The sequence below is a fragment of the Neomonachus schauinslandi genome, chromosome 6 (genome assembly GCF_002201575.2).
Source record: "Neomonachus schauinslandi chromosome 6, ASM220157v2, whole genome shotgun sequence".
Taxonomy (NCBI): Eukaryota; Metazoa; Chordata; class Mammalia; order Carnivora; family Phocidae; genus Neomonachus; species Neomonachus schauinslandi.
In genome coordinates, this window is record NC_058408.1 from 96,776,885 (window position 1) to 96,790,911 (window position 14,027).

Here is a 14,027-nt window from a genome sequence, read left to right on the forward strand (position 1 = left end):
TTACTCAGTGAACCATGTTTGCACTAGTTGGTGATCTCAGTCTATGTCCTCATATATGCTTGATCATAATGATCATAATTGCATTTTTGGAGGCAGTCTCAGTGGAAAGAAGATAATTTAATAAAGATAAGAAAGCATAAGGAAGTCTGGAAATGTATAGCTACAGACTATCAATCAAGAGTTGAGTAATATCTCATTGCCCTGACATCTAAAGGGAAATATACCACAATAAGGATGAAAAATTCTATAATTGAGGAAAAAAATCATTGTAAGGAAGAAAAGAGTAAGGCCACAAAAGAAGACATTGGGATAGCAGAGAATTTCCTTGGTACTATGTAACAAAAAATAAATTTAAAAATGTAGCAAGGAATTGTGTAAGAGTGTTGGGGGGAGCCCAAAGTGAGCAGAAGATTGCATGAAATAGTAAGATAGAATTGGAAAAGAGAAGAGGCACGCCTTTTTCCATTATATTTCAAACAAGAGCAAGAAATAAAAATATGGCCCACTGCTTTTGAAAGAAGAGTGTGTGTCCAGAAGAAGAAATCTATACCTGCAAAGTTGATGCTCTCCCCCTAAAAAACATCTATAATACATTATTATGTAGTAGGATGTATGTGTATATGTATGTGAGAGAGAAGAGAGATAGCTGACTACAGAATTCTTCTTAGGGAAAAAATTATCCATACGAGCAAAATACCTTAAGGAGTAATTTAAGGTAGAAAGTGATATATGAGGGCGCCTGGGTGGCTCAGTTGGTTAAGCGACTGCCTTCGGCTCAGGTCATGATCCTAGGGTCCTGGGATGGAGTCCCGCGTCGGGCTCCCTGCTCTGCGGGGAGCCTGCTTCTCCCTCTCCCACTCCCCCTGCTTGTGTTCCCTCTCTCGCTGTGTCTCTCTCTGTCAAATAAATAAAATAAAAAATCTTTAAAAAAAAAAAAAAAGAAAGTGATATATGAGAGGGGCACCTGGGTGGCTCAGTCGGTTAAGCGTCTACCTTCAGCTCAGGTCATGATCCCAGAGTCCCAAGATGGAGCCCTGCATTGTACTCCCTACTCAGCGGGGAGTCTGCTTCTCCCTCTGCTTCTCACCCCACTCGTGCTCTCACTCTCTCTCTCTCCCAAATAAATAAATTTAAAATCTTTTTAAAAAAAAGGAAGAAAGTGATATATGAGGACAAAAATTAGCAGATAGAAACTGCATTCAAATGAACAGGAATTTTAGGGTGTGAGAGAGAAATAAAGAGAGTAGATGGGGAAAAGGAGGTGAAAGAATAATGAGATAAAGTTGCTAAAGAATTTTGAAGATATCTAATATACAAATTAGAGCCACTTAGAATATAGTGTTATACATAGAAACCCCTCCCTTCTACCTTCCCAAATTTCTATAAGGTTTGCCATATACATAAATATGCCTTGTCTGGGAGTACTGGAGTGTGTGTGTGTGTGTGTGTGTGTGTATGTCAAAATCGAGGGGGAAAGGTCAATTTCCAATTATAGATTAAGATACTATAAAATAGAGATAGGAAGACCATTCGTAAACTAAAGGATTTCAGTGGAAGTAAAAGCTTGGAACCAGAAATGACCCTGAGAATATGAACTCCAGAGAATTTGCAGAAATCTTGGGGAGAACATTATAGTTGATAGGACATAGAATTAGGGTTCAAGCCAATTATATCTGTATCTTAAGGGCAAGGAGATCCCAGCAGACAAGTGATTTACAGCCATAAGTAAGTGGATTATGAGTAATTTAAAAATGAACGTAAAAAAACATAAAAAGAAAAGGAATGAAAGCAAGCAAGGAATAGTCACTTGGAACTCGTATGGGGTTATTAAAAGTAAGTCGTGCCAATCTAACCTCATTTCCTTTATAGCTGGGGTTACTAGCCTGATAAATCTACATCTTGATTTCAGCAAGACCTTTAAGAAAGTGCTTAATGATAAAATAAAGAAACATGGTTTATACAGTAGCCTAATAAAGCAAGTTTGAAGCTCATTTTAACAACTTTATTCAAAATGTGTTAATGTCTGATGTTATTTGAAAGGAAGATCTATCACTGTTTTCCATGCTACTAAATTTTTCATAAATAATCTGTTTTTTAAAAATCTGAAAATGATACCAGGTTAGGAGATAAAGACAAAATCAAAAGTCAAAAAGGTCTGAATGGACTATAACAAAAACCAGAATTAACAGAATTAAATTCAATGAATAGAAATCTAACATCTACCTTTACATATAAAAAGATAAAACTAGTATCAGAGGAAGACCTGAATTGAGTAGGTTGAGTTCAGAGATTTGGAGATTTTAACTGCTCACAAAATCAGTATGAACAAACAGCATGACAAGGCTATCAAAATAAGGTAAGATAATGTTAGATATTAAATCAAAGAGGTAATTCAGTATATTATAGAATGTTCACATCAGAGATTTTTTTATTTCAAGATGTTTTGATTTCAATATTTTATGGGAATTACCTATAATCTAGAATATGAACAGAAAAGGATTTACCGAGATGATTTTAGGGACTTCTATTTCTTATATTGACAAATCAGTAATTCAGTCTAATCCTCCTGCTGAAGAAAACTAAGATTGATGAAATATAAAATACTTTATCTTAAAAACATCTAAGAGCTAACAAAACAGGAAGGAATTTCTTGAGATGAGTTCCAGAAAAGGTAATGTTTAGCACACAAAGATAGCCACTCACATTAGAACACAAGATACTGTGAGGAAAAAAACTAGCAAGTCCAGACGCTAAAGTTTTCAAATTTTAAACATGCTTACCATGTTCAAGTACTTCAATATCAAAGCTGGAAAAACCTCAGCAGGAAACTGAAACTCATATAAGATATGGAAATTTTGAAGTATTCAGAATAGTCTGAAACTGTCATATAAGGGCTCAAGGGTCAAGAAATTTTTAGCATAGGTAAAAGACACAAATCATAAATAAGTCCTAAGAATAATCATCACTTATTTGAAAAATGCCTTTTCCTACTACCTTGGTTCTATGTTGCTCAAGAAAGCAAAACTAGAAGCAGTGAATGGAAATAGCAGGAAGGCAGCTTTAAGCTCAGTTTGAGAAAAACGTCTCTAACAATTAGAACTGTCCAAAGTCAGGTTCACTGTCTCACAGAATTGAGACTGTTATTACCGTTAGACACTTGTGTATTGCACATTGTATTGTAGGAAGGAGTCTAATCTACATCCATAGGAAATTAGACTATAAGGGTCCTGACGTTTCTCCTCTATAATTTTTTAATCCAAGTAGAAATTTAATATAACCATAAATATTATTAGAAATACAGAAATATTCTATGGGGCTCCAGAGTGGCTTAGTCAGTTAAGCATCCGACTCCTGATCTCAACTCAGGTCTTGATCTCAGGGTCGTGGGTTCAGGCCTCACACTGGACTCCACACTGAGCTTGGAGCCTACTTAAAAAAAAGAAAAAGAAATATTCTAAACCACTATTTCCCAAAGTATGGCTGAGAAAGTTCCAGGATTAACATATTATAAAAGAGTCCTAAGGTTAAAAAATTGGGGAAACTCTGGGTTAAGCAAAATTAAATACATTTCTTTGCTTCAATATTTATCACCAACTTTTTTTTAATTTTTTTTAATGTAAGCAGAAACTCATTTCTTTTTTATTGTTATGTTAATCACCATACATTACATCATTAGTTTTTGATGTAGTGTTCCATGATTCATTGTTTGCGTATAACACCCAGTGCTCTATGCAGTACGTGCCCTCTTTAATACCCATCACTAGGCTAACCCACCCCCCCACCCACCTCCCCTCTAGAACCCTCAGTTTGTTTCTCAGAGCCCATAGTCTCTCATGGTTCATCTCCCCCTCTGATTTTCCCCCCTTCATTCTTCCCTTCCTGCTATCTTCTTCTTTTTTTTTTTTTAACATATAATGGATTATTTGTTTCAGAGGTACAGGTCTGTGATTCAACAGTCTTACACAATTCACAGCACTCACCATAGCACATACCCTCCCCAGTGTCTATCACCCAGCCACCCCATCCCTCCCCCACCCTACCACTCCAGCAACCCTCAGTTTGTTTCCTGAGATTAAGAATTCCTCATATCAGTGAGGTCATATGATACATATCTTTCTCTGTTTGACTTATTTCGCTCAGCATAATACCCTCCAGTTCCATCCACATCGTTGCAAATGGCAAGATTTCATTCCTTTTGATGGCTGCATAATATTCCATTGTATATCTATACCACTTCTTTTTTTTTTTTAAGATTTTATTTATTTATTTGACAGAGAGAGACACAGCGAGAGAGGGAACACAAGCAGGGGGAGTGGGAGAGGGAGAAGCAGGCTTTCCGCCAAGCAGGGAGCCCGAAGCTGGGCTCGATCCCAGGACCCTGGGATCATGACCTGAGCTGAAGGCAGATGCTTAATGACTGAGCCACCCAGGCACCCCTATACCACTTCTTCTTTATCCATTCATCTGCTGTTGGACATCTTGGCTCTTTCCATAGTTTGGCTATTGTGGACATTGCTGTTATAAACATCGGGGTGCACTTACCCCTTCAGATCCCTACATTTGTATCTTTGGGGTAAATACCCAGTAGTACAATTGCTGGATCATATGGTAGCTCAACTCTATGGTCAACTAATCTTCGACAAAGCAGAAAAGAATACCTAATGGAAAAAAGACAGTCTCTTCAACAAATGGTGTTGGGAAAATTGGACAGCCACATCCAGAAGAATGAAACTGGACCATTTTCTTACAGCATACACAAAAACAGACTCAAAATGGATGAAAGACCTAAATGTGAGATAGGAATCCATCAAAATCCTAGCGGAGAACACAGCCACAGGCAGTGTTCTTTGCCCTTGGCCACAGCAACTTCTTACGAGACATGTCTCCAGAGGCAAGGGCACAAAATCAAAAATGAACTATTGGGACTTCATCAAGTTAAAAACCTTCTGCACAATGAAGGAAACAATCAAAAAAACTAAAAGGAAACCTACAGAATGAAAGAAGATATTTGCAAATGACATATCTGATAAAGAGTATCCAAAATCTATAAAGAACTTATCAAACTGAACACCCAAAAAACAAATAATCCAATTAAAAAATGGACAGAAGACATGAATAGACATTTTTCCAAAGAAGACATGCAGATGGCCAACAGACACATGAAAAGATGCTCAACATCACTCATCATCAGGGAAATACAAATCAAAACTATAAGAGCTATCCCTTCACACCTGTTGGAATGACTAAAATCAACAACTCAAGAAACAACAGGTGTGGGCAAGAATGCAGAAAAAGGGGAACACTCCTGCACTGTTGGTGGTAATGCAAACTGGTGCAGCCACTGTGGAAAACATTATGGAAGTTCCTCAAAAAGTTAAAAATAGAATCACCCTATGATCCAGCAATTGCACTATTAGGTACTTACCCAAAGAATACAAAAATACAGATTTGAAGGGATACATGCACCCCAATGTTTATAGCAGCATTATCAACAATAACCAAATAATGGAAAAAGCCCAAATGTCCATCAACTAATGAATGGATAAAGAAGTTGTGGTGTGTCTGTATATATATACATACAAAGGAATATAACTCAGCCAAAGGAAAAATGAACTCTTGGCATGTGCAGCAATATGGATGAAACTAGAGAGTATTATGCTAAATGAAATAAGTCAGTCAAAGAAAGACAAATACCATATGATTTCACTCATACATGGAATTTCAGAAACAAAACAAATGAACAAAGGGGGAAGAAAGAGAGAGAGGCAAACCAAGAAACAGAGTCTTAACTGAAGAGAACAAAAACTGAAGAGAACAGGGGGGTGGGGGTGGATATGGGTGAAATAGGTAATGGGGATTAAGAAGTGCACTTGTTAAAAAAAAAAAAGGAGTGCACTTGTTGTGATGAGTACCAGGTATTGTATGTAAGTGCTGAATCACTAAATTGTATGCCTGAAACTAATATTACACATATGTTAACTGGAATTTAAATAAAAACTTTTAAAAAATTTATAATTTTTAAATTTTTAAAAATGAAACAATTGAATAAACAAAATAACTTCTGGCTTTGTTCTTTTAAGTAGACAAGAGTTGCACAATTGAATCATCTTCTACTGGGTGACATTAAGAAATGAGGGTGAGGCTGGATGCACTAGGATTAATGCCAGTTTCAGAAAATGGAATTAGAAGTGAGAACAATGCCAAGGTAAACAAGCCATCTTTTACTTACAGCTGACACGTGCTGCAAGAGACACATGACATCTATCATGTCTGCGAGGATGAGGAGTCTGGTAACTGCAGCCAACAAGGCACGGGCAGCTTGAACCACAGCCTCCCTTTTGGGGAGATAACAGGGATCATCTGCAAATCTCTCAGCTGATACTTTCAGAGCCTCACCTGAAAAACACAACCCAAAATAATATACTTTAAGTTTCAGCTATACTGGTTTAAGCATTTATCACCCTAATTCCAAGTACATTCCATGACTAAGCATAATATTAAAATAGTGTCTGTTGACACTAGAATACTGTCTCTTAATAAACAATGAAGTTTAAAATTGACATTTGTTTTTAATAAATGCTCTGGAGTTTAAGAAGCATGATAACATTTTCCTGCAAGAGAACTGTGCTCAATTGACTAGCAACATCTAGTAAAATTGCTGTCAACTTCTGCATTTGCTGAATCTCATTTGTTGTAAAAGTTTCATTACTACAACTTCAGTTGGAAACAATCTTGTTTATAAAAATAAGGTAAATCTTCATTGAGTTACTTTCCAAGTCAGTGTTAGAAAAGAACAGGACAGGAACTCTCTGATAAAAGTTTAACATAGGCAGATTTATCCTAAACTGTCAATATAATAACCTACATCATGAACTTAGTCACAGAAATTATATATCATAGTACATAACTGTTAGAAAAATATGCCTAAAATTTTTAAGATTTTTCATTGAAAATACATCTTATGATAAAAGCAATGTGTACTCATTCATTTTTAAAAGTTCACAGTTCAAGGAGACCAAGATGGCAGAGGAGTGAGAGACCTTAGTTTCTTCTGGTCCAAGGAATTCAGCTAGATAGCTATCAAACCATTCTGAACACCTGCGAACTCAACCAGAGGTCTAAGAAAAGAATACCTGCAACTCTACAAATAGAAAAGACACACTAGACATACAACCACTTTCTGAAAGAATGACAAGATGGAAAAACTCAGCTCAAAAAAGAGAACAAGAAGCAGTACTGACTGCGAGGGACCTAATCAGTTTGATATAAGATTTCCAGAATAATGATTATAAAGATACTAGCTGGGGTTGAAAAAAATACTAAAAAGACACTAGAGAATCCCTTTCTGGAGAAATAAAAGAACTAAAATCTAAACAACTGAAATCAAAAAGGCTATTAAGGAGATGCAATCAAAAATGGAGGCTCTAACTGCTAGAATAAATGAGGCAGAAGAGAGAATTAGTGATATAGAAGACCAAATGATGGAGAATAAAGAAGCTGAGAAAAAGAGAGCTAAACAACTACTAGATCACGAGGGGAGAATTCAAGAGATAACTGATACCATAAAGCAAAACAATATTAGAACAATTGGGATCCCAGAAAAAGAGGGGGGGTGGGCAGAAGGTATATTGGAGCAAATTATAACAGAGAACTTTCCTAAGCTGGGGAAGGAAACAGACAATCAAGTCGAGGAGCCACAGAGAGCCCACCTCAAAATCAATAAAAATAGGTCAACACCCCAACATTTAATAGTGAAACTTGCAAATCTCAGAGACAAAGAAAATCCTGAAAGTAGCTTGGGACAAGAAGTCCTTAACCTGCAAGTGTAGAATCATTAGACTGGCAGTAGACCTATCTACAGACTGGGCAGGCCAGAAAGGACTGGCATGATAAATTCAGGGTGCTAAATGAGAAAAATATGCAGCCAAGATTATTTCATCCAGCTAGGATGTCACTCAAAATAGGAGAGATAAAAAGCTTCCAGGACAAACAGAAACCAAAAGAATTTGTGATCACTAAATCAGCCCTGCAAGAAATACTAAAGGGGATCCTTTAAGTGAAGGGAGAGCCCAAAAGTAACATAGACTGGAAAGGAACAGAGACAACATACAAAAACAGTGACTTTATGGTAATACAAAGGCACTAAATTCATATCTTTTAATAATTACTCTGAATGTAAATGGGCTAAATGCCCCAATCAAAAGACACATGGTATCAGACTGGATGAAAAAGCAAGACCCATCGATATGCTTCCTGGAAGAGACTCATTTTAGACCCAAATATACCTCCAAATTTAAAGTGAGGGGGTGGAAAACCATTTATCATGCTAATGGACATCAAAAGAAAGCTGGGGTGGCAACTCTTATATCAGACAAATTAGATTTTAAACCAAAGACCGTAATAAGAGATGAGGAAGGAGAGGAAGGACACTATATCACAATTAAAGGGTCTGTCCAACAAGAAGATCTAACAACTGTAAATATTTCTGCCCCTAACATGGGAACAGCCAATTATATAAACCAATTAATAACAAAATTAAATAAACAGATCAATAATAATACAATAATAATCGGGGATTTTAACACCCCACTCACTTCAATGGACAGATCATCTAAGCAGAAGATCAATAAGCAAACAAGGCTTTGAATGACACACTGGACCAGATGGACGTCACAGAAATATTCAGGGTATTCCATCCTAAAGCAACAGAATACACTTTCTTCTTGAATGCACATGGAACAGTCTCCAGAATAGATCACATATTGGATGACAAATCAGGTCTCCTATGTTTATATGTATAAATTTATATATGTAGACTTATATGTATGTTTTAATGTATTTTATAAATATATTCACATATTCATATATATTAATATATAAAGAAAGATTTTCTGTCATAAGAAAAGAGACACTTCCTATGTTATAAATGGAACATACAGTAGATATAGGTATAGATCCTTTTCACAAATATTATCATACTATAAAAACTTTCTACAATTTGTTTCTTCACTTATCAATTTATTTTCTTTTCACATTGGCATATAAATGACCAGGAAACATTAAAGTATGCACAGTAATTAGCCATGTGGGTTCTGATGCTGTTCTGCTTCAGTATCTGTCCTACAACCTCAGACAAGTCACTTTACTTCTTTATATTTTCCCTGGTAAATGGAGCTAATAATAACAACACCTATGAAAATTAAATAAGACGAGCTTAGTAAAGACTTGATTAGCTGTTGTCATTCTTTTAATTCATTTTAATACTTGAATAAAGTTACATCTTATTGATCTACTATAACTTATTTTACTAGGCCTCTATTAAACACATAAATCATTTCCAAATTTTTCCTATTTGAAACAGTACTGCAAAGAATGACACATATCTTTGCATACATGAGCAAACTTAGTTGGAGGATAAATTCTTAAAAGTAGAACTGCTGGGGCGCCTGGGTGGCTCAGTCGGTTAAGCAGTTGCCTTCGGCTCAGGTCATGATCCCAGGGTCTTGGGATCCAGCCCCGCATCAGGCTCCCTGCTCAGTGAGAGCCTGCTTCTCCCTCTCCCTCTGCCAGCCGCTCTGCCTACTTATGCGCTCTGTCTCTCTGTCAAGCAAATAAATAAAATATTTAAAAAAAAAAAAAAGTAGAACTGTTAAGTCCAGAGGCAAATGAATTTTAAGTTTTGATACATATTGCCAAAAAATTCTCCAAAACACAGCCATCTCACCAACAATATATTAAAGGGCCTGTCTTATCTACTCTACTCCATGAATATTTTAGTTTTTATTTATTCATGAACTTTAGCATAATAAAAATGAAATGAATTATTTTTATTAAATATAACAAAGAATAGTGTTCCTTATAATGGACAAAGCCTGTGAAGAGGGTCTGAGACTGTCTCAACAATATATCATATTTAGTTCTCTTAGCAATATCAAGTTAGGAAGTCAGACTGTTAAGTCAGACACTTAAGATCAAATTCTTATTTGCCTCTTCTAGCTCTGAGACCTTGGATGCTTAAATACTTTCAGTGTCCTCCTCTAAAGAAAAGGGATAAAAATATTACTTATCTCACAGTGTTTCCGGGATGATTAAATGAGGTATAATTCATAATACATATTTAGCACCATATCTGAATATGGAAAGCAGTCAACAAATAGCTGTTATTTCTCAGGAAATTTCTAGTAAGTAAATTTTTAAGTGTGGAAGTTTCCCTTCCATTTCTATTTTGGGTAACAGTTTCAGAGAAATAGGTTTTAACTCTTCTTTATATGTTTGGTAGAATTCCCCTGGGCTGCCATATGGCCCTGGACTTTTGTTTGTTGGGAGATTTTTGATTACTGATATAACGTCTTTGCTGGTTATGGGTCTATTCAAATTTTCTGTTTCTTCCTGTTTCGGTTTTGGTAGTTTATATATTTCTAGGAATTTATCCATTTCTTCCAGATTGCCTAATTTGTTGGCATATAGTTGCTCATAATCTTCTCTTATATTGTTTATATTTCTGTAGTGTTGATTGTGATCTCTCCTCTTTCATTCATGATTGTATTTATTTGGGTCCTTTCTCTTTTCTTTTTGGTAAGTCTGGCTACAGGTTTATCAATTTTATTAATTCCTTCAAAGAACCAAATCCTAGGTTCATTGATCTGTTCTACTGGGGTTTTTTTTCTATATCATTTATTTCTGCTCTAATCTTTATTATTTCCATTCTTCTGCTGGCTGTAAACTTTATTTGCTGTTCCTTTTCTAGCTCCTTTAGGTTTAATGTCAGGTTGTGTATTTGATACTTTTCTTGCTTCTTGATGTAGGACTGTACTTCCCTCTTTAGACCAGCCTATCTTCAACTCTAAATCAAAAGACTAATGAGAGTCACACCAGTCAGAATTGGTTAAAACAACACAAGAAATAACAGATGTTGGCGAGGATGCAGAGAAAGTGGAATCCTCTTACACTGCTAGTGGGAATGTTGGTGGGAGTGCAATCACTCTGGAAAATAGTATGGAGGCTCCTCAAAGTTAAAAATAGAACTACCCCATGATCCAACAATAGCACTACTAGGTATTTACCCAAAGGATACAAAAATACTAATTCAAAGAAATACATGCACCCCAATGTTTATAGCAGCATTATCAACAATAGCCAAATTATGGAAAGAACCCAAACGTCCATGGACTGATGAATGGATACGGAAGAGGTGGAGGGGAGGAGATAAGATGCAAAGCAGTAAGGGGACCCTAGTCTTCCCTCAGCCCTTGAACACAGCTAGAGCAACATCAAATCATTTTGAACAACTAGGAAATCAATCTGAGGGCTAAGAAAACAATCTGCACAATTGGTGGAAGAGAAAGTAGCAGATGTGAGGTTCAAGAGACGTGAATTGGGGAAGAGAAAAGCCACGGTGCCACAGAGAGGAGGGATCCCTTTGTGCAGAGAGAAGTCAAGGAGAGAGGGAGAGAGCAAGAGCAAGAGCAACAAGTAGGGTTTGCACAAGAGAGATAAACCTAGACATAATGACAAGATGGAGTAATTCTCCCCAAAAGAAAGATCAAGAAATAACAACCAGGGATTTGCTCAAAACAGATATAAGCAACATATCTGAATAAGAATTTAGAACAACAGTCATAAGAATACTAGCTTGGCTAAAAAGAAGCATAGGAGACACCAGAAAAACCCTGGCTGCAGAGATAAAATACTTAAAAACTAGTCAGGCTGAAATAAAAAGTGCTATAACTGAGATGCAAAACCACCTGGATATAATCACAATGAGGATGGAAGAAATAGAGGAATGCATAGGTGCTATAGAAGATAAAATTATAGTAAATAATGAAGGGGAAAAGAAGAAAGAAAACTATTAGATCACAAATAGAGACTTAGGGAACTCATTGATTCCACAAAGCACAATAATATCCATATCACAGGAGTCCCAGAAGAAGAAGAGTAGGAAAAAGGGACAGAAGGTATATTTGAACAAATTGTAACTGAGAATTTCCCTAATCTAGGGAAGGAAACAGGCATTCAAGTCCAAGAGACACAGAGAACTCCCCTCAAAATCAACAAACACAGGTCAACACCAAGACATATCACAGTGAAATTTGCAAAATACAAAGATAAAGAGAGAATTATGAAAGCAGCTAGGGACAAAAGGTCCTTAACCTACAAGGGTAGAAACCTAAGGTTAGCAGCAGACCTGTCCACAGAAATTTGGCAAGTCAGAGAGTAACATGGTATTTTCAATGTGCTAAATGGGAAAAATATGGAGGCAAGAATACTATATCCAACAAGGCTGTCATTCAGAATAGGAGGAAAGAGGGGTGCCTGGGTAGATCAGTCAGTTAAGCATCTGACTTTGGCTCAGGTCATGATCTCAGGGTCCTGGGATTGAGCCCCACATGGGGCTCCTTGCTCAGTGGGGAGTCTGCTTCTCCCTCTTCCTCTGCCCCTCCCCTCACGTGCATGCACGCGCACTCTCTCTCTCTAATAAATAAAATCTTTAAAAACATAAATTGTTATTTAAAAAAAAGAATACAAGGAGTGATAAAGAGTTCCAAAACAAGCAAAAACTAAAGGAGTTTATGAACACCAAACTAGCTCTGCAAGAAATATTAGGGGGGACCCTATGAATGGGAAAGAGAGACCAAAAGCAACAAAAACTGGAAAGGAACAGAGATAATCTATAGAACAGAAAATTTACAGGTAGCACAATAGCACTAAAATCATGTCTATCAAAAATTATTCTGAGTGTAAATGGACTAAGTGCTCCAATCAAAAGACACAGGGTATCAGAATGGATAAAAAAACAAGACCCATCAATATGCTACTTATAAGAGATGCATTTTAGACCCAAAGACACCTCCAGATTGAAAGGGAGGGGGTGAAGAACCATCAATCATGCTAATGGACATCAAAAGAAAGCCTGAGTTGATGGACACTGGGGAGGGTGTGTGTTGTGGTGAGTGCTGTGTATTGTGTAAAACTGATGAATCACAGACCTGCACCCCTGAAACAAATACATTATATGTTAATAAGAAAATATATATATAATAAATAAATAAATAAATTCCAGCTGCTTAAAAAAAGAAGAAAGCCTAAGTAGCTGTACTTATATAAGACAAACTAGACTTTAAACCAAAGACTGTAATAAGAGATGAAGAAAGGCAGTATATCATAATAAAAGGGTTTACCCAACAAAAAGATCTAACAATTATAAATATTTATGGCCCAAATCGGGAGGACCCAAATATATAAATCAATTAATAACAACATAAAGACACTCATTGATAATAATACAGTAATAGTAAGGGACTTCAACACCCCACTTACAACAATGGACAGATCATCTGAGCAGATCAATAAGGAAACAATGGCTTTGAATGATACACTGGACCAGATGGACTTAACAGATATATTCAGAGCATTTCATCCTAAAGCAGCTGAATACACATTCTTTTTGAGTGCATGTGGATCATTCTCCAGAGTAGATCACACACTGGGTCACAAATCAGCCCTCAACAAGTATAAAAAGATTGAGATCATACCATTTATATTTTCAGACCACAATGCTATGAAACTTGATGTCAACCACAAGAAAAAATTTGGAAAACCACAAGAAAAAATTTGGAAAACCACAAATAAATGGAGATTAATGAACATCCTATTAAGGAATGAATGGGTTAACCAAGAAATTAAAAAAGAAATAAAGACAATACATGGAAGCAAATGAAAATGAAAACACAACTGTTCAAAATCTTTGGGATGCAGCAAAGGCAGTCCTAAGACTAAAGTATATAGCAATACAAGCCTTTCTGAAGGAACAAGAAAGGTCTCAAATACACAACCTAACCCTACACCTAGAGGAGCTGGAGAAAGAACAGCAAATAAAGCCTAAACCCAGCAGGAGAAGAGAAATAGTAAAGATGAGAGCAGAAATCAATGAAATAGAAACCAAAAGAACAGTAGAAGAGATCAATGAAACTAGGAGCTGGTTCTTTGAAAGAATTAACAAAATTGATAAGCCCCTTACCGGACTTATC

General features: G+C 36.3%; 1 protein-coding gene across 1 annotated transcript in view; it reads right to left on the minus strand.

Moving 5' to 3' along the window:
• CTNNA3 (catenin alpha 3) overlaps positions 1–14,027 on the minus strand; it is a 1,723,003-nt gene that overhangs the window by 1,601,669 nt on the left and 107,307 nt on the right. The window contains exon 4 of the mRNA XM_021700133.1: positions 6,230–6,396. Within this exon, the coding sequence (XP_021555808.1) occupies positions 6,230–6,396 (167 nt within the window). The remainder of the gene's footprint in view (positions 1–6,229; positions 6,397–14,027) is intronic.